The 20,688-nt window shown below is 50.9% G+C and overlaps 1 protein-coding gene across 5 annotated transcripts in view; it reads left to right on the top strand.

Annotated features, from left to right (window-relative positions):
* Nucleotides 1–1,047: 1,047 nt before the first annotated feature.
* The window catches only part of TBC1D22B (TBC1 domain family member 22B), a 38,644-nt gene continuing 19,003 nt past the window's right edge, over nucleotides 1,048–20,688 (top strand). The window contains exons 1-8 of one of the 5 annotated variants that reach the window (XR_012655714.1): nucleotides 1,048–1,336; nucleotides 8,491–8,547; nucleotides 9,617–9,918; nucleotides 12,479–12,688; nucleotides 13,068–13,138; nucleotides 15,019–15,147; nucleotides 15,716–15,781; nucleotides 17,831–17,945. Coding sequence is in view for 4 of the 5 variants with exons in the window: in XM_075064944.1 (XP_074921045.1) it covers nucleotides 1,281–1,336; nucleotides 8,491–8,547; nucleotides 9,617–9,918; nucleotides 12,479–12,688; nucleotides 13,068–13,138; nucleotides 15,019–15,147; nucleotides 15,716–15,781; nucleotides 17,831–17,945 (1,006 nt within the window). In the remaining variant the exon portion in view is untranslated. Of the gene's footprint in view, nucleotides 1,337–6,288; nucleotides 6,423–8,490; nucleotides 8,548–9,616; nucleotides 9,919–12,478; nucleotides 12,689–13,067; nucleotides 13,139–15,018; nucleotides 15,148–15,715; nucleotides 15,782–17,830; nucleotides 17,946–20,688 lie in introns of those variants that run through there. The other 4 variants (XM_075064944.1, XM_032804899.2, XM_075064946.1 and 1 more) reach the window with 4 other exon arrangements.

Genomic DNA, 20,688 nt, shown 5'->3' with positions numbered 1-20,688 from the left:
ATCCTACAGAATTCTATAGCGGAGTTATAATTATTTATTGTATTTGATAGGATGGTTCAAAAACACGATGGAATTTCTATTAAATTCTATAACATTTTCACAAGAAGAGAGAAATGTCTGTTTATCTAATTGCCATGCATACCCATCTACCTGACCTATTTTTTGATTTGCCTATCATGCTCATCACCAGGGTAACTGAGTGCCTTACAAGTTTTCAAATTTGTATGACCATTTTCCTTGTGTAATCCCATTTGCATGAGCAAAATAAGATTTTTTTTTAAGGTTGGGCAAATCAAGGTGGATTTCCACCTTGATTCCAAGAGGCACATGTTCAACTTGGGAGTTGTGTTTTTGATGCAATCCAGGATTCGGCCCCAAACCACTCAGGTACTAGAACTGTTTGAAACATCTAAGACTTTTTTATGCTAATTGAGAAAGTGCTTCCCCTCTTTTTCCTCTCGGCTGAAAGTGTCAGAAATGTTTCCTGATCAATTTAACTTAAAATAAATAAAACCAAACTCTGTCATTGGGCACAGGCCAGAGGTGGGAAGTTTCAGGACTCCGCAATGCAGTTACAAGCAACTGAAAAGGGGAGTGATATGGAAACACTGGTTAGACTTGAATTGTAGGGGGCCCAGCAGGTGCCCCCGACCTTTGACACCCACTCCCTCCCAGTGCAAATAGTTTAATCCTACATCAGCCCCTCCTTCCCAGTGCAGATGGTTTAACCCTCTCCATCTGTCCTCCCCCTGTGAAGATGGTTTAACCCACTCCTTAGTTTAATCCCACTCCACAGCGCCTCCCTGGTGACCATGGTTTAACCTTCTCCTCCTCAGTGCAGATGGTGTAACTCCCTCCAAGTGCAAATAGTTTAACCCACTCTGCCCTTTCCCAACCAGTGGAGATGATTTAACCTAACCCTCCCCCCTCCTCGGTGGAGGTGGTTCACTCCACTCCATCCCTCCAGTGGAAATGGTTTATTCCTCCCAGCACGCAGATGGTCTCTCCCGCCTCTCGTGGTCCCGCCCCTCTGCCCGGCCCCGGATTCCCTCGCTTCACGACCCGGTAGGATCCCGGCTCAGGATTGGCCGAGCCGGGGGCTGTGGAGCCAGGAAGCCAATGGCCGGGGTTTGCCCTCCCGGATCCAAAATGGCGGCGCCGGAGCCTGGCAGCGGGGCCTCCGAAGGAAGGAGGTGAAGCGGCCTCGGCCCGCGGCTCCGGGACCTGCTTCCCCTGCTCATCCCCCCGGAGCCGGCCGGGGCCCAGGCCCAGGCCCAGCTATGGCCGCCGAGAGCAGCAAGCAGTTCTGGAAGCGGAGCGCTAAACTGCCGGGGAGGTGAGTGCGGCTGGGGGCACCGGACCCCGGGCTCGGTACCAGCTAATCGGTGACAACCCGCGGGCTCGGTGACGCCCCCCCCCCCGGAACTCGGTACCAGACAATCGGTGACAACCCGCGGAGTCTCGGTGACGCCCCCCCCCCGGGCTCGGTACCAGCTAATCGGTGACAACCCGCGGGCTCGGTGACGCCCCCCCCCCCGGGCTCGGTACCGGCTAATCGGTGACAACCTGCGGGCTCGGTGACACCCCTCCCCCCGGGCTCGGTCCTGGCTAATCGGTGACGCCCCCCGGACTTGATGACAGGCTCGGTCCCAGCACCAGTTAATCGGTGAGACCCTCAGCCCAGCTGGGCTGGGATGCAGAGGAGTGGGCTACACACACTCCTTTCTCCTGTCCTCCGATCAATTATCGATACTGACTGAGTGGTGACCTCCCAGCCTGGGCAAGGGGCACCCCCTTTTCCATCCATTCCTTGGGAGAGTCGGGGGAAGGCCGTTAATTAGTGTTTTGTGGGCGCCAACCCCTCTCCCCCTCCCCCAGCTCATACATGTGTGGAGTTGGGCAGTTTGCCCAGGGAGGGAGAAGGACGACAACCCCTCTTATGTTCCTCCTGCTTGATCCTGACTAATTGATGAACTGATGTTCAGCTCCAGCCTGGGCCTAAGAGGAGGGGACCTGCCTGGGAATGGGATTTACTTCCCACATCGATTTGTGGGGACCTGTAATCTGTATCCCTGCCCCCATGCAACTCCTGCAAAGGAATGGGAGCCAGTGACAAAAGAGGGAGTGTAGGAGCTGGTTAACTAAACTCCTGTCCACCTGCTTCCTCCCGTCCCCCCACCCCAAGTCTCCATTCAGTGGGGGAAGCCAAGCATGAGAAGGAACAATTTGGGTTGGATATTGCAGGGTGAGGAATCAGTGAGTTCTTTCTTCTTCACAGCGCATCCGGGAGTGGGACAGGTAGGAGGCAATGTGGAGAGGGGCTTTCTGGGCATCCAAAGGGCAACTTCAGAGCTGGGGGGCATACGGTGCCCCCCTCCTGCAAAAGTTGAAGCAGAAGTCCTTCATCCCCGCAGGGTCATGCACTGCCCTGAAGGCTTCTCCTTGAACAGCAAAACCTCCCCTCGCCCCCAAGCAGCAGAATGAGTGTCCTTGCATACTCCATGAGACTGTGTCATTGCACTCCCCTTAAACTCTGCTTCCATTGAGGGTTTTGTCCTCAGGAAGCATCAATGACAGTCTGTGAGGTCACTTTCCCCTCCTCATTTCCTCTGGCTGCGGAGCAGCATGGTGTTGCTTCCTTTAGAGCAAGGGATGCTTACTTGGAGGGAGAAATGTACAAACCACTGCGTTAAAATAGATTTATGAGAGCTGGCTCCTCCCATGTGGTTTTGAGAGGAAGGTTCCTATAGAAAAACACAAACCAAATCCCCAAGAGAAAGGGAAAAGACTGGGGAGTTTCACCCACCTCCCTTTGAGGAGTATTACAAGGTTAGGTTAAAGTCTGAGCAGTTCATATCGGCTTCACGGTTTCCACCTCCCCCTCCTCCACCCAATCTCATCTTGACCCTGCAATGCCCTCCTGGTGTGCAAATGCACAGCCTCTGAAATGCTTAGCTGGCTTTAAATCCTGCTTGGCCAGTTAATTCTCTTTCTTTCTAATGTGCTCTCACTTTCACTTGCTGTCCCTGCCCAAACTCAGGTTGTTGGGACAATTCAGACTGGGGCAGGGGGGTGAAGCTGCAGAGGTAACCCATAACTCCTCCTTTTCTTCTGGAAAATAAATTCCACAATGTGTAAGCTTGTGTCTTTTAAGTGTAATCTTCCTGTCTGGTACATTGTTTATCAAGAGTCCACATCCTGCCTGTGTAGAGGGGTGGTCTCTAAGATAACAAGTCTCTTCCATCTCTAACCGCTTTGAGCTCAAGTTTTGAGAGCTTAACCAGGCAAACCGGTTTGGGGAAAGAACTAGGAGCCAACCAGCCCCGACAAGAAACTCAAACTTCATAGGGCACTGGATAAACTATTCCTCTCTCCCAACAGGCCAGTGTGCTAATATTCTGTCAAATCCATCAGTGTAAGGTGGGAATGTTTCTGTTCTTAAATCCTGGCTCTGATTCACCCCCATTTTGACGCTGTCACTCTTGGCAGGTCAGTGGATAGTAGAGAAGGAAGCAGGAGATGCTAGGTTTAAGGCCTCAGGGAGGTTAAGGCTATTTAAGAGTTGCTTAACCAAACCTTCTGTGGTCTTTTCCTGTGTGTTTGCTGGCTCCTTCCCTCTATGCTGATCACCCTGGAAGGGACTGGAGATGGTTTGGATAAGCACTCATGTTTTCTTCATCCACCAAATCTCTCAAATATAGTGCTTTTCATCTGTAGATCTTAAAGCGCTTTGTGAGTGGTATCATTCCCATTTTAGAAATTGGGGTGTTGGGGAAGGTGCAAGGGGGGATTGAGGCATGAGAAAGGTGAAGTGACTTGCCTGTCGTCACCCAGCTGGCAACATCCCAGACTGTCTACCAAGCCACACGGCCTCTCAGATTAGACAGGCTGGTTCAACAGCACATCAGTATTGAAAGGTCACAGCTGTCAAGGTGACTGAAAATCAGAAACAGATGTGAAGAAACTGTATGGGGTTTTTTTCTTGCTAATAACCATAAATGATTACAGTGGGAATAATGAACCTAGTTGATTTCTTGGATTTTGTTCAGTGAAACAAGATTGGTCAGTTCACTTGTTCTCCTGCCCAAGGCTTGGTGTTCAGGTTTCCTGTTCTACAGAGAGAGGTTCTCTAGGGCCCTGGGAAGTTTGGGCACTATGCTTAGGATTTTAATAATAATGTGCGTTGCAAAGCCTAATGAGAATAAAAATTTTAAATATTTTGAGTGTCACTGACAGGCTTCTTGGTTTTTATTTTCTGCTGTGGCAGTGGGAACCCAAGCAACCTTATTCTCTATTTATAGACAGTAGACCCTGGAGGCCTGCTGAGGTCAGGTCCCCATTGTGTTAGGCACTGTACATGACTGTGGTGAGAGAAGCCCCGCCCCAAGTAGCTTCTAACTTAAATAGACAAAGGTGGGAGAGAGAAGAGAGGCACAGAGAGATGAAGTGACCTGAGCTGCTTTGTGACCTTAGATGGTGGCCGAGATGAGAACAAAGCATACATCTTCTGACCCAGTTCCCTATTCACTGCATCTCTCTGTTGACTCGCACACTTTCACTAGTGGAGCAGAGAACAAGCAAATGGAACTAACTAGATATAAAAAGTGGAATTGATCACACTAGCTTCACTAGCTAAGCCTTTGCATTAAAAAAGTAAATGGCATCAAAAGGAAATGAAATCTGAACATTCCATGAAAACGTTTGAGATCCTCCAAGGAAGGGGACTTTTTAATGACTGGATCCTCCTCCCTTTTGAATCAATGGGAACAGGATCAGACACTAAGGACTGAGTATTATTACTTTTCAATAGTCCCACGTTGGCTGCTAGGCTGTTTCCAGTCTTGTTCTGTATATTTTTATATTTCTGGCTGGCTCACGCAAATTATTGATGTGAATGGTTCTTGAAGATGATTTTTACATAGATTTTCCTATCCACCTCTACAAAAACTCCAACCACTATAAAGTTAGAGCTAACTGTAGTCATTTTCAGCAGTTCTATAAATAGCCCAGTTAGGGGAAGTCAGCAGTGTCCTCAGCTGGTCCTTATAGGTGTTATGGCCTGGTTTACTGGCCGGGGATGGCCATCTAAGGAAACAAGGTTTTTTCTTTAAAGTGGAAGCTCATGAAATTGCCAGCATACCTTAGAAATCAATCCCATTGTTGCTTTCTCCTTGGGAGTGTTTGTGTTTCTTCCTCACTCTGTGCTTTACATCATCCTATAATACAAGGACAAAAGGCTCAGCCAGTGAAACAAACGGCAGAACAAACCAAAGGAAATGCTGCTTTTGTGTCATCCTGTAGAACTCACTGCTGCGGGAGACCAACATCAGATACTGCAGCTAGCATCCCAAAGGGGGCTGGGAAATACTTGACCAATGACATTTTTAGCTGTTCATATGAAAATAACCCAGGCTTGTGGGCTATGTTTTCAGAAGTGACTAGTGATCTGGGTTATCTCTGGTTTTGGGTGTCTGCCTTGAGACAGCTTAAAGGGACCTGCTTAGAAAATCAGACACTCCTGCCTCCCTTAAGATATCTCCCATTGGGTGCATGCACTCAAAAGTTTAGGTCTGTACTTCTGAGCATTAGCTGCTTGCAACCACAGCCAGCCTGAGGCGAGATTCTAGTTTTGAGGGACCAGTGGTGTATTTCCAAAGGGGACTCCAATATTCCTGTGTCAGTCTTTTCCCAGTACCCTTCCTGTGTGTAAATGAGGACCCTCTCCCAGAAGGAGCATGTGGATTCTTGGTGTCACGCATGACACTGATCAGCATTAGCATACAGAGGAGTGAGCTTTTGTAAAACTCACATTAAGTTTTAAAACAACTTGTCTGGCTTCTCCTGGCTTCCAAAAGAAGCTGACATGAGTCATTTGCCAGCAGCATTGATCTCATTTTGCCCTGGTTAATCTGCTGGCTATGCTCACCAACACAGCCACCTCTGTTTAATGGCTGTCCTGACAGCTCTACCGTAATTAGCCGGCAGACTCCTTCCCTGCCTAATCACTATTGGAGAAATACAGCTAGTCTTTTTCAAGCTTCAGGCTGAGAGATGGGAGTTGCTGATGCAGCAAGGAAAGCCCATGCTGGGTTTTGTCACCCATTGCTTTTCCTGGGTTTAGGGCCCATTGTCGCCCTGTGCCTGTATTGCAGCTCCTCTGTTTCGCCCTCCTGCCACGTTGTACCTGTGCTGCTGCCTTCCCCCTCCCCATAGCCAGATAGTTCCCAGCACTCAGCGCATTCTCCAGCTGCAGCCAGACTGCATTCTCCCTCCTGTACCACAGGGCCCGTTCTCTGTGCTGCTGGCTGTACCTGGAGTCATTGGCTCCATCCGGAGCTGGTGAAAGCGATTGCAATTCCATTGACTCAGGTGGAGCTCGGTCTGCTTACACCAGCTGAGAATGGGCTCAGCTGTTAAATAAGGTACGTGACATATGCACAGAGGGATGGGGTTTGGTTATATAGAGAACTATCCTCCAGGAATGCTGTTGCTTCTCAGAGCATTGGTGTGGAGGGAGACAGAGCAATAGGCCTGGATGTTGGCAGGAGACTGGGCTGGGGACATGTATAACTAGCCTGAATCTTGGCTAACGTTGGACTGAAAATAGATATGTCTTGCCAGGAAGTTAAAGAAGTATGGGCTGGATGAACGGACTATGAGGTGGATAGAAAGCTGGCTAGATCATAGGGCTCAGCAGGTAGTGATCAGTGGCTCCGTGTCTAGTTGGCAGCTGGTATCAAGCGGAGTGTCCCAAGGGTCGGTCCTGGGGCCGGTTTTGTTCAATATCTTCATTAATGATCTGGAGGATGGCGTGGATTGCACCCTCAGCAAGTTTGCAGACGACACTAAACTGGGAGGAGCGGTAGATATACTGGAAGGTAGGGCTAGGATACAGAGGGACCTAGACAAATTAGAGGATTGGGCCAAAAGAAATCTGATGGGGTTCAACAAGGACAAGTGCAGAGTCCTGCACTTAGGATGGAAGAATCCCATGCATTGCAAGAGACTAGGGATTGAATGGCTAGGCAGCAGTTTTGCAGAAAAGGACCTAGGGGTTACAGTGGATGAGAAGCTAGATATGTATCAACAGTGTTCCCTTGTTGCCAAGAAGGCTAACGGCATTTTGGGCTGTATAAGTAAGGGCATAGCCAGCATATTGAGGGACTTGATCATTCCCCTCCTATTCAACGTTGGTGAGGCCTCATCTGGAGTACTGTGTCCAGTTTTGGGCCCCACACTACAAGAAGGATGTGGAAAAATTGGAAAGAGTCCAGCGGAGGGCAACAAAAATGATTAGGGGCCTGGAACACATGACTTATGAGGAGAGGCTGAGGGAACTGGGATTGTTTAGTCTGCAGAAGAGAAGAATGAGGGGGGATTTGATAGCTGCTTTCAACTACCTGAAAGGGGGTTCCAAAGAGGATGGATCTAGACTGTTCTCAGTGGTAGCAGATGACAGAACAAGGAGTAATGGTCTCAAGTTGCAGTGAGGGAGGTTTAGGTTGGATATTAGGAAAAACTTTTTCACTAGGAGGGTGGTGAAGCACTGGAATGGGTTACCTAGGGAGGTGGTGGAATCTCCTTCCTTAGAGGTTTTTAAGGTCAGGCTTGACAAAGCCCTGGCTGGGATGATTTAGTTGGGGATTGGTCCTGCTTTCAGCAGGGGGCTGGACTAGATGACCTCCTGAGGTCCCTTCCAGCCCTGATATTCTATGAATCCCCTACAGCTCTGTGTAAATGGCCTTGGGGATCTTTAAATTGCCTGTGAAACTAGCGATATCCTCATTTTTAACATCTGTGAAGGCTAGGCCTTATTGCGTAGCGGTTCAGAGCTTCATAGCATCCTTGCCCTCCTTTGAATGAGGGGAGTGTTAGTCTGTTCCACAGGTAGAGAGCCCAAGACATGATGGTGAAGTTACTTGCCCAAGCATCCTTCACCAAGCTGGGAGTTGAGCTCCAATCACGCCTCTCAGTGCAGTGTTTTCCTCATAACTTTCTGCACTGCTCAGCAATGACTGTGAGCCCAGCACCTGGTGGGGAGCTCAAACCCACATCTTTCTCTCCAAGACACAAACATGCTACTGGCTGTAATACTTTGCCCTTTCCTTCATCCAAGGATTTCAAGGCATAACAAATTATGCCTCTGATGCCCCATTGATGTAGGTGACTGTTGGCCTGAATTTACAGGTGAAGGAAACTGAGATTCATACTTGCGCAATGAATCAGTGACACAGCTGGGCATAGAACCCAGACACCTAGTACCCCGGTCCCTCCTGCCCAGCTGAGCCACAGTGCAGCTGATCATTTACAGTGTCTTTTCTGCTCTCAGAAAGAATAAACCTTCAGCTGTCTGTGGCTCTTTGAGCTAAGGCTTTGAACCTTTGAACCTTATTGAAGTTGCTTATGGCTCCCAAGAACAGCTGAGGAATGTGATCCTGTCCGAGGCTGAGGCAATTATTTGCAAATCTGTGGCTTTTGTTTCCCCTGCAGTATTCAACCTGTCTACGGAGCCCAGCATCCTCCTCTGGATCCCCGGCTCAGCAAAAAGTAAGTGCTGCATCTCCTGCCGCTCCCTCTCCTCCCCCCCACCGGCTCTGTTTCCATTGGAGGGCTTGCTTTGCTGGGAAGTTCTCTGTCCCTTTTTGGACAGGGGCTCTCCAGAGTCCCTGTATTCCCTTGAAGCCTTGCACCTATAGGGCATCTGTTTGACTCTGGCCCACGTTTCCAGTTGATGGCTGTTTGATGGCTTGTGTGACATGAGCCTGTGACCTCGCCTTTGTAGCAAGGAGTCCCCATCATAGAACTACTGTCATAGCCACCGCCTAGCAGAGAGACCAAGGATTTCTTGGGCGATGGTGGCTGAGCTCTCCCTTTGCTCTTAGAGGGGATCCTTCCTGGGCAGTGGAGAGGACCTGGCAGCATATGTGTGGGAACCACATCTCTGCTGCTTTCCTTGCTGTCTCTGCCCTGTGAATGGGCAGCACTTCAGCCCTGGCACTGTCGAGTTAGCACATTTCCCTAGCACTGAAAGGGAGACTTTATCTCCTGGCTTTGGCCCCTTATCACGGTGGACTTTTTGACTCTTGGAGCTTGAAGGTAGTGGGAGCGCTCTCCCTGTGTCTGAAATCATCAGCAGGCCAGTCTGGCCGGCATGTGAGCACAGAGCTGCTCCTGTACCTCTCCCTGGGTTGAAAGTATCCATTATTTTTCCTGTTCTTTGTATGCGGCTGGGGCAATTGCAAACCTAGGAGTGGTCTTATGCAGCCTGGAGCTGAATCAGTTCCTCTCCTTTGCCCTGCTGGGCAGAGTAGATAGGAACGGTTAGCTGGAACATTGGCCTTCCCTATGTTGAGACTGTACCAGCTCTGGTCTGCCTTCCAGCGTTTTACTTGCCATGGGGCTTGCGTGGAGGGATTTCTTGCATTCCTTAGCTCATGCCTAGGAAGGAGATGTACCGTGGGATGAAGAGGCATTGGGGGGTATACCAGAAAGCGAAGGGGAAGGGATTGTACCATGGGAGGAAGAGAAGAGGGTACATGGAATGGCCTTGTGTGAGGAGTAAGGAGCTTGGGGTTGGCTCTTTCTGTGGCACTTACCCTCTTTCCCTGGCTCCCAGCTTCATTAAGGAACGTTCCAAGGGCAATTCACTGCCCCTGAAGAATAAGAAGGCCTCTAGCTTTCACGAGTTTGCACGCAACACTAGTGACGCCTGGGACATCGGCGATGATGAAGACGAAGACTTCTCCTCTTTCCAAACCCTGAACTCTAAAGTGGCCAAGGCCACAGCAGCCCAGGTGCTGGAGAACCACAGCAAGCTGCGCATGAAACCTGAGCGGGCCCAGTCTGCTCTCAGTGAGATGCCAACCAACTGCAAGGTCATCAAGTCCAGCAGCGAGGCCCAGCTGGCTAGATCACCTGGTAAGAGAGGCAGTGACCAATCTGTTGCTCATATGCTATCCTAGCTGTCTGGCTTTGAAGCTAGTTCCCATGTGCTGTATTGGTTGACTGCGGAATTCAGCCTCTGGCTACTAATTTCAAAGCCTTGGTTTGCCCAGGTGATCCTCCATTCTTTCCAGTGCCTCAGATCCAGGCCATCTGATTCAGCTGTGTCAGAGATGCTCTGCCTGTGGCTCTTCAGGACCCCACGTGCTGCTCTTGGACTCTCTGGGCCAAATTCAGACCTTTCCTAAGCTAATAGAGCTCTGGTGGAGCTGCGCCCACTTGGGACAGGTCAGAATATGATCCTTTGCGTCTGATGGGACGCTTTGTCTTGATCCTGGCCTGAGCGCACAGCCAGAGCGTTCTACCTGGTGTGTTAGATTAACTCCTCTGGCTTAGGTGTCTTGCCAGGTCAGTGCTGCATCCTGGTCTGATCCCAGACTTGTGATTGCTTTATTGTCAGAGGCTGCAGAGTGATGGGACACTAGATGGGAAGGGCTCTGAGTTACTACAGAGAGTTCTTTCCCAGGTGTCTGGTTGGTGGGTCTTGCCCATATGCTCAGGGTCTAACTGATTGCCGGATTTGGGGTTAGGAAGACATTTCCCCCCAGGTCAGATAGGCAAAACCTCCACAAGGTTTCTGCCATCCTCTGCAACGTGGGTCACGGGTCACTTGCAGGTTTAAACTAGTGTAAATGGTGGATTCTCTGTAGCTTGAAGTCTTTAAACCATGATTTGAGGACTTCTGTAACTCAGCCGAGGTTAGGGGTCGATTCCAGAAGTGGCTGTGGCCTGTGATTTGCGGGAGGTCAGACTAGGTGATCATGATGGTCCCTTCTGGCCTTACAGTCTATGAGGTCATGTAAACGTGTCCTTCCATGCTGCCAGTAGACCTAGAAATGCCCAGCTAAATACTCACAATGTGAAAAGGAGCTGGCAGATGAGTCCAGCCACCAGGTGGTGGCATAGGCCACGTAATGTCTCCATTTCTATTCAAGCTCTGACAGCTTGGTAGGCTAAAGGAGGCAAGGTGGGGTAGCCTTCAAGCTCAGTTTCCCTGTGACTCCCAAGCCCCCTCACTTGCTGAAGTGTGGAGGAGTTCTGGTCAATGCGTGGGCAGGCATGCTGAATGCGAAAGGGAGGAAGGAAGGCAAGGATGAACATTGGAAGTGAGGAAAGGGTCGATCAGGAGGAAGTGATGGAAGAACAGCTGCAGGGAGCTGGCCTTGTTCCATCCTGGCTGCTGGGTTTGCAATCCAGCCCTCCTGGCATCCCATTCCTGCGCTGTGACTTCCTCAGGCTGGATCAGTGGTTCATGCTATGAAAGTGTGAGAGCCACTACTGCAAAGTGGGGATGCTTGGCTCCCCAACTGTGGGAATGTGCATGTAGTACAGGGTGGGCGAAAGCCAGTGAGATGGTCATTGGAATGATGGGAGACTTAGCAGTTGTGTGTGTGTGTGGGGGGGAACGGGGCAAACAATGTAATTAGTTTGAAGAGAGAGCTGGACAAATGTGTGAGTGGGATTGTAGGGCTGGGTTGCTCATGATGGCAGAGTGCAGGGCTTGGCAGCCCTGGGGTCTCCTTTTGTTTTGTTCCCAAAATCTCATGCTTCAGAGCATCCATCACATGCAGGGGTCAGGAAGGGATGTTTTCCCCCAAGGTGTTCTGTTTTGGGGGGTTTTTTTGGTCTCCTTGTCTGTGAAATATCAGATTTGGCCAGGGCTGAAGATGGGACACCAGATGGAGGGCCAGGACTCTGGGGTGGCACTCAGCATTCTCTTTCTTAGGTGCTGGTTGGCTGGTTCTTACTTGCCTGCTCAGGGTCTAACTGATCACCATATGGGGAGCGAGAAGGAATTTTCCAGCAAGTCAGATCAGCAGCGACCATGGGAGGGTTTTCACCTTCTTCTGTGGCATATGAGGGTGGGTCACTTGCCAGTATTATCTGGGTATCTCTCACATATTCAATTCCCTGCCATTGTGGGGGCTTTGGGCACTGGTGCACCTCTGTCCCTCCTATTCTCTGCCTGTGGAATAGAACAGTCCAGTCTCCTGTGGGCTGTGCCACTTTGGTTCAGGTTTAGCGTGTGGGAGCTGGGGGCGGAGAGGTGGCGTGTCCCATACAGGAGGTCAGACTGGGTGACCTGGTGGGCCCTTCTGGCCTAAAACGCTCCGATTCTGAGGGTGGGGATCTTGGCAGGTGCCTGGGCGCACTCAGAATGTGATCTGGTCTCTTTTCTCGATCAATAAACTTTTCCAAGCATTTTCCAGTGACTAGAGAGCAGCTTGACCCTGGGGGGGACTCTCCTTTGTCTGGGGGCTCCTGAGATGCTTCTTTTCCATCTGAGGCTCCCAAAGCACTTGTACAAATGTGAGGGAATGAATTCTGAGGGAGGGCTTTATCCCTGTTATGCAGATGGGGAAACTGAGGCACAGATCAGTAGAAGAATGAGGAGTAGAACCTAGATATCCGGAGCCCCACTGCTGTGCTTTAACTGCTACTGCACACTGCCACATCCCCACCCTCCTGTTCATAGCCTGTCCGAACTCTCTGAACCCTCTTCCAGAGGATGCCTGCATGCGGAACGCCCTGCACAAACAGCAGTCTCTCCCACTCAGACCCATCATTCCACTCGTTGCTCGCATCTCCGACCAGAATGCGTCGGGGGCTCCCCCAATGACAGTGCGGGAGAAAACGCGCCTGGAGAAGTTTCGGCAGCTCCTCTCCAGCCACAACACGGACCTGGGTGAGCACAGGGCTAGTTGGCTGGGTCATGAGGGCACTTCTGTGCCAGTCAGATGTGGGACAGTGCCACTGGGCTGATGGATGGGATTGCTGAGGGGGCTGGGCTCTGTTAGAGGCTGGTTCTGCTGAGCTGGGCTCTATATCCTTATCAGCTGCAGTCTCCTGTTGATGTTATCAGCGAGTATGATCAGGTCTCCACTTGTTCTGCACTTGTGTCCCAGGCATCAGAGACATGGAGCCTTCCTGGGGGGTTGGAGTATCCGGAGCCTGCAGGAGCAGACTGGGGTTTCCTCTCCTTTTAGGTGTAGTTCTGTCTACCCGGGGACCTCACTTGGGACGCACCTAGGATCTAATCCATTGACACCATTGTCCGTTTGCAGATGAGCTGAGGAAATGCAGCTGGCCTGGTGTGCCCAGAGAGGTCCGGCCCGTGACATGGCGACTCCTGTCGGTGAGTACTGACCGCTGTGGCCAGGGGTTCCTGGGGAAAGGCTGAGCAGCCTCGCGCAGAGCTGGGTGCAGCAACACCCGGCATGACACAGTCAAATCTGCCCTGGCACCGCAATCGGCGGGAGCCCGAGGGTGAGCACAGCCCAGAGGTCTTCACGGGGACATGTACGTGGAGAAGGGCATGCAAATGAACATGAATGCTCCTATGTGCCTTGAACTAGGTCTGATCAGCTCTCAGTGCATGGCCCCAGGAGCAGATCCGTGTATGACCATCTAGACACGGGACTGCTCAGTTCCCTGGTGGGACATGGCCTTGAGTATGGAGCCGTTCCTTTGTTAAAAAATGCCCTTTCCTGTGCAGGCCACACTATATGCTACCCAGCAAAGAATCTAAGCTCTTCTTTGCAGGATACCTTAAAGGTATATGGCAGACTGGAACGGAGAGCCTTGCCGTGAGGAGCCTGCAGTCTCACCTGGGCAAACAGAATTCCAAGTGCAGAGCTCCTCAGTGCAGGAGGCTCAGTGGAATAAATGGGCTTTAGGGAGGGGCTCACTTATCAGCTGGAGAATGGGAGGCTGCTCTGACTGTTGGGAGGAGAAAGCACAAGAACATGAGGAGCAGACAGAGGCACCTAAGGAGCAAGGGGCCTGAACTCCCAGATGGGTGGAGGGCAGAGACCTCAGTGGGGTGACGTGGTCGTACTTGGCTCCAGCCACAGAAACCAGCAGCAGGGTCTGAGAGCATCACTAGCATGCCATTGAGATGTACACTGGTGCATGTGAATGCAGATGGTGCACAGAACAGAGACCCCACCAACCACATCGAGTGGCCTTGGGACAACCCTATAAGGGGAATCTGTAAAGACTTTTTTTTTTATTTTTGTCGCCTGTCTCATTCACTGCTCCTTTGTGATCTAAAATGGCCTAATTTTTCCAGCAGAGAGAGCCTCTCTGCTCGGCTTCTTCCCTTTTTTAATGGACTCTATAGCACAGAATAGCTGTTTATCACACTCAGCACCGCAGTACGTGATCACCTCCCAGCAGTGCCTTAAGCTGCACAGCTAACATCTCTCATGCTTAAAAATCCCTCCCCGCAGTCGCATAGGTTTCAGAGTCGGGTGGGCTGTCTCAGTGCTGCCAGTTCTCCAATCCACTGAGGAGTCCTGCAGCAAACCTGGGGAGAGCTGATACTCCTAACCTTCAAATCCCCACACTTTCTGAGGCCGCTGATGGACGCCCTGAAATAGGCACACCCAGGGAGCAGCGCGGTCGTTAGCAAAAGCCACATTAAAATACAAGGATGGCTCCTATCCCCTTTGCTTGTTTGGCCTCTGTGTTAAAGCCAACGAGTTCTCCCTCAGCGGAGCTGTCCTCTTGCATATGCTACACATTCATTTTCTCCACATCAGCCCCTCTCCTCACAAGACCTCGCAGGCTCTAGGAACACACTGGTGCTATCCAGCGCCTCCATGCACCGCATGATCTGAACACCCATTTCAGTGCAGTCTTGCCTTCTGCTTGGAGTGGAGCCCTACCTGCCGCTTCACATACCCATTCGGTATCTTTCTGTAGCTTTAAAGAACAGTTGACAAATAGTCACACCCAGCGCTGTCTTCAGCTCTTCATGTAGAAACAAGCAATGAGATCTCATGCAGCGGGGTATTGGCAGGTTGTCCTGGGGTCAGTCAGGAAGGATATCAGACGTCATGTGCTGGGAACTTTGAAGCCCTAGAGATCTCCCCTCCTCCAACCTTTTGCATGCAGGTTGGAAGCGCTTCCTGGACAAACTGCTGCTTGGCAGGATTGCAGGGGACTGACTGTGGCGAGGGCAGGAGGGAGAGGGGAAGGGGACCTACTGTGACAGGCTGTCTTCTGCTGCAGGGCTATCTCCCTGCGAATAAGGAGCGGAGGAAGCTGACCTTACAGCGCAAGCGAGAGGAGTATTTTGGCTTCATCGAGCAGTATTACGATTCCAGGAATGAAGAGCATCATCAGGACACCTACCGGCAGGTTTGGGCCTTGCTCTTCCTCCTTTTGGTCCCTGCGCCCAAGGGTAAAGCCCTCCTGCCACCGGACTTCGCCTCCCCCCGCCCCCGGGCCCCTTCCCCCCCCCCCCCCCCATGACGCTGCCCTTCTTCCCCATTCTGCCTCTTGTGCTTGCCGCTGCTCTCTGGCCCACATAGGATCACAGCAGCTAAAGCTGGGAAAAGCAGTACAAGGTGGAGTCCATCTCCCCCAGTGAGGGCAGGGGGTAGTGCCCCTGTCCTGCCTCATCAGTGGCTGTATCAGGTGCGTCACTGGTTCTCACCAGCTGGATTTGCCACCCGATCGCTAGCTTTAAGGCACCTGACATTCTAGCTGCTCCCCCTCCTTCCCCAGAATTGAGTGATGGGGGCTGGAGTTTAGACACTTCCTTCTGCCTCTCAGCAAGGTCTCTGTCCCTGGGGGTGGCTGAGGGATTCAGCCTCTTCTCTCCGTCAGTGCCTCGACATGCGAATCGGATCACCGCTCCCTCTCCTCCCCCGTCCTGGCCATCGAGGTCAGCGAGTCTAACCCGCTCTGCCTCTCTCCTTTTCAGATTCACATCGACATTCCCAGGACAAACCCTCTCATCCCGCTCTTCCAGCAGCCGCTAGTCCAGGAGGTGAGGCGGGACGAGTCTCTAGCTTCCCCGCAGTGGGGCAGGCCAAGTCCTGCTGGTGACCAAGGGCTTCTAGCGGGAGACTCTTCCGTTCTACCCAGGGCATCAGGCCCATCTGGCTTTGGGGTGTGCTGCTAGGGGCACCTATTCCGTGCTGTGAGGGCCCAGTGGAGTTAATCTAGTCATCTGGATTTGGGGATTTACCTCCACCCAGGGCCGGCCGGCCTCCCTCCTTTCTAATATGCACTTTAGGATCAGCCTTTCCTACATCTGTTTGGAGTGGGATGTTGGATGTTAATGTGGCCACCCCACTGTTCAGACACCAGCACCTCATGGGAAGGGGGATCTTGCATAAGCCTGGGTGTTTCCTCTGGGTAGAACAGGTGGGGAACTGTTGGCATCCCAACCGGGGCCCCTTTGTGCTGAGTGCTGTAAACGACAGTGCCTGCCCCCAAGAAAATAGACAAGACAAAGGGGGAAACTGAGGCACAGAGCAAGGACGTGATTTGCCCAAGGTCACAGCAAGTTAGTTATTGGCAGAACTGGGATTAGAACCCTGGTCTCTTATGTCCCAATTCAGTGCTCTATCCATCTGACCACAAACACGTTGATTGTACCTTCAGTTCTGTGTTCTGGCTGGTGGATGGCACATCCAGTCCCTTTTGCCGTGGGCTCTTCTTTCGAAGGAACAAAACCACGATTGGGCTCTGTCAGGCTTTGAAAGAATCACAGGCTAACCTGGGCCAAGCTCCTGTGATTCCAGAATAAGTGTGTGCGAGTGGAGGGTTGTAGCAGCAATACTGTATTGATATAGTTTTGTGGGTAAATATCCCTGCGTAGACCAGTCCTAATGTGTCCTGCAACTTATCAGCAAAGTTGCTTTAAACCTTTTGGAGCCCTCTTTTAAAGGCTAAAGCTCTGCTCTAGGGACACTGGCCAGGAGCTCCGATTATGAAGGGCGGAAATATAGTTGGTTAAAGGTAACTCAGAGTTGGTCAAAAATCTGAAGTTCTATTTGAAACTAGCCCAAGATCATCATGCCAGAGTAGGCTGCATTAAAGCCTGGCCATCAAAGTTGGATGTGCAAGGCTTTTCCCTGTGGGAGCTGGCATGAGAATCCCAGCCTCTGTTGTGTGAGACACAGAAGGTTTAGCAGGTTGCTAGGATGTACAAGCAGCTTGATAAGATGGAACTGAACTGATCTGCACTTCAGGCAGACTTCTTGGTCTGCTAGTTTCCTGAGAGGACCCACTAGAGTATGTTGTAGGAGGAACTCAAGGACTTCCACATAGGCAGAGCTCTGCCAGAGCACTGGGAACCTGACATCTCTCTTCCCACTAGAGTATCTCAGATCACAGGCTATTGACATGCCAGAAGAGGACATGGGATTTAGGCACAGAGATACTTCAGAAGAAGCCTATATGCAGTCAGTCCCAGCATGCTCTGTAACCCACCGGGAAATCAGAAGAGCCCTGGGGTGTCCTACTTGTAGAACTATTTTGGGGTCCATAACAAGGATGTTCTACTGCAGTAAAGAGACACAGCAGCCTGGCGTCTAACTTGGACGTTCCACAGCCGGAAACTGGCTTAGTCGGGAGCTGTCTAACAGTGCTGCGAGTTAAAGGGCTCAGGCTTGTGTGCAGACGAACGTCTTGGGTGACCTGCTCTGGCAATTTTCAGCACAGACAGCCAGCTCTGGTAATACTGTAAAAGCTTGACCTGGCCTTTGGAAGGGCCTGACACCACATTCAGGGCTGCATCTGGATCTTAGAAACTCAGGCTCCATGTTCACTCACCAAGGAAACTAACGCTGACATTTGGGGAGGTATGAGCTGGGCTGAGGGGGGGATCTGTGCTTCATATACATCCAAGGGAATCCTGGTTCTTTAGCTTGTTTTTTATCCTATCATTGTTGCTGCTAGGAATGGCTCTGCCAAACCATGATAATTCTCCCCTTCCCCCACGCCCCATCTGCCTATCACGCATGCTTCTCTGCCACTCCTCTGGGCCTGGCTAACACAGGTGTCTGGCTTTCCTCCTTGCTTTTCATAGATCTTTGAAAGAATCCTGTTTATCTGGGCCATCCGACACCCAGCCAGTGGCTACGTCCAGGGGATTAATGACCTGGTCACTCCATTCTTTGTCGTGTTCCTCTCCGAACATGTTGGTAAGTGACATCTGACGATCAGAACATGCAATTGCCTCTCGAGGTGGTGCTGCAGTGGTTCTGAATTGTTAGGATCAGACAAGCTAATCTTGCTGGAGAAGATCTCTTTGCTATTCAACTGCTGCACAAAGCTGGAGTTGCACCTTACCCTTCCTGCCACTTCTCTCCTCCTTTTGGATTGGCTTTAGTCACCTAACGTACAGGGCTCAGCAGAGGCGAAAGTGCCAAGGGTGTATTTACATTTGAATGTGCTTAATCCGGCTGTCGTTTTCCACATAGTGGAGGCTTTTATTCATTTTGAGGCTTTGCTTAAACCCATAACTGAATTTTTTTTGCTCTCTGGCTGGAATTCCGAGCTGGCACTCACTCACTGCCCAAACACAGGAGCTATAAAGGGACCCTGTTTAAATTAAAAAAATAAATAAAAATAAGATTGCTGCTCCGTGTTACTAATGCAGCCACAGCTGATTCAACCAGAGCGCTTTTAAAACATGAACTGACTTCTCCCACTTCTGCTGGTCTGCCCTTTTTTTAAGTTTTCACCTTATTAGCTGGTCAGTTTCATTACTGTCTGATCTGCACTTGAAGTGCCAGTTCTCTAATCTCTGCTGTCTTGTTTGGGTTCACTGCTTCGCAGGAGAATGTTTCAAGTCAAACTGCTCCTTGCCCCACAAAAGCTTTCGTTGCTGCTTTTTAAACATAGGGGTTTAGAAAACCTTATTAGGAACGGGATGGCTAGTCTGTCATGAGGTTCAACACATCTTCAAACTCCCATGAAGGGCCTGATACAAAGTACCCTGAAGTCAATGGAAAGATTCCCACTGACTTCACTGGGCTTTGGATCAGTCCCTGTGATGACAGTGTCTGATTCCAAGGGCCTGATCCTGTGAGGGGCTAAGTCCTTTCCACTTGCGTTCAGTTGGATCTGAGGGTGCTCAGCATCTCTCAGGATTGTGTTCTGTGTAAGGGTCTGGGGAAGCAATGGCACGAAGCCTAAAGGGGCTTGCTGTTTTTTGCCCTAGTGAATTTCCTTTCCTATGTAAGTATCCACAAATGGAACAAACTTGTGCCCTGGAAGCAGCTGAGAGCAGGCCCCTGGCTAGTCTGTAACTTAGTGCTCTGTAAGTGCTATTATAGTGACACCATGGTGCACGATGGCCCCAAGCCCCTGCTGTGTCTGATCGGCTGAGTTAGAGGCAGAGCCGAGTGAATTGTCTGGCTGAGTGCAGGACCAGTCTAAAACTTCTGGTACACTGTGTCCATCGCCGGTGGGCGATGGGGCTGGTCTCTTATGGTTGAAAATGCCATAGGGCCTCATGCTCTGTGTCCACGTGCACCCATACAGTATGGAGTCTGTGCTGTAACAGACATGCTAGTCTGAATGTCTGTCTGTCTCACACGGTGACAGGCCCTGATTGGGTTTCACTCCTGTTAGCCCTTAAGATCAAAGACTTCTCGCTGAACAGCTCCCTCCTGCTGGAAGCTGCTCCTGAAACATGAGAGAGAGCAAAATCTTTGACTTTTGAGAGATTAGCCCTTTCACTGAGTTGGTTCCAGGGGCACAGCAGCTTAATGCTTCAGCCTTTCATCTCAAGAGACCTGGGTTCAAATCCAGTTTGGATCACAAGTGAAATGAGCTTTAGTCTCTTAAGGGGATAGCTGTCCAGTGCTCTGACTCTGTGGCAAGCTTTTGCTCAACAAAAGCCTGGGGCAGGATGAGTGACTTGTGCTTCATCTCTCCGGAGAGCAACTGGTCCAGAGAGGTGGGAGAACCCTGCACGGTATCTGGATACGCTGGACTGGTGCATAATACTATTTAGCCCCTAGTTCACCTACTTACTGCTCACTTGGTAGTGTGGAGCCGGGGCTGGTCCCTAGTGCAGCAGCCCTTGCTGGCAGGTACCAGAGCAGGTGACTCCTGGAAATGTCTGTTCTGGAGGGTCTCTTGCTCTGTCAGTCATTAAGCCCTGTGATCCCGAGGATTGGGAACAGCTGGGGTACTACCTGGGCTTTTGCAACAGGAGTGCCTGAAGAGGCTCAACTCTGATCATTCAGCTTTGCATAGGATGTAACGTGGAGAGACTCATGCCTGTTATACTGAGGTCCCCTGGGGTGGATTTTCATTGTAAGGAGATGTTCCCCTCCAGAGGCAACTCTTCCTTGTGTCTTGTACTTTTAAAAGGCACATCTCATGAGGTATTGTCCCCAGGAGGTACAAGCCTTCGCTCTCTAGGATAGGTGCAGCACAGCCCCAAAGAGCCACCCCCACCAAGGGGGCCCTCCTGCGGTCCTACACCCTCTGACATATATTGGCATATACCCACAGCGTTGTATCAGCCCCACTTCGGGGAGTGCATTCTGGGGCCAAAGCTGGTTCAATGTGGTTACCCAGAAGCGGCCATTGCAGGGGAGGGAGGGCGGAGACTATTTCCAGCCAATGGTCTTTCAGCCATTTGCAGACTTTATGCCCATTAGGTCCATCTGTGATAAGGACATATGGCAGACTGGCCATACCCTTTTCTGGCTTGCCAGGCCCGAGCGTCTAGCATGCCTGTGGATAGCAGATGAATCATAGTGGTAGCAGAGGAGACCTGACTGGGGTAGTTCCTGGAGGATGGCACTCGACCATGAGAGCAGTAACCTCTCAGACCCACCACTTGCTTTCACACCTCTGCAGACATCTGGGGGGGGTGTTCTTGGCAACTGGATGAGCCAGCGATGGACGGTCTCCTCTAGTAGTGAA

The sequence above is a fragment of the Chelonoidis abingdonii genome, chromosome 4 (genome assembly GCF_003597395.2).
Source record: "Chelonoidis abingdonii isolate Lonesome George chromosome 4, CheloAbing_2.0, whole genome shotgun sequence".
Taxonomy (NCBI): domain Eukaryota; kingdom Metazoa; phylum Chordata; order Testudines; family Testudinidae; genus Chelonoidis; species Chelonoidis abingdonii.
The sequence above is the reverse complement of the archived record's forward strand: the minus strand, read 5'-3'. Positions and strand labels throughout refer to the sequence as shown.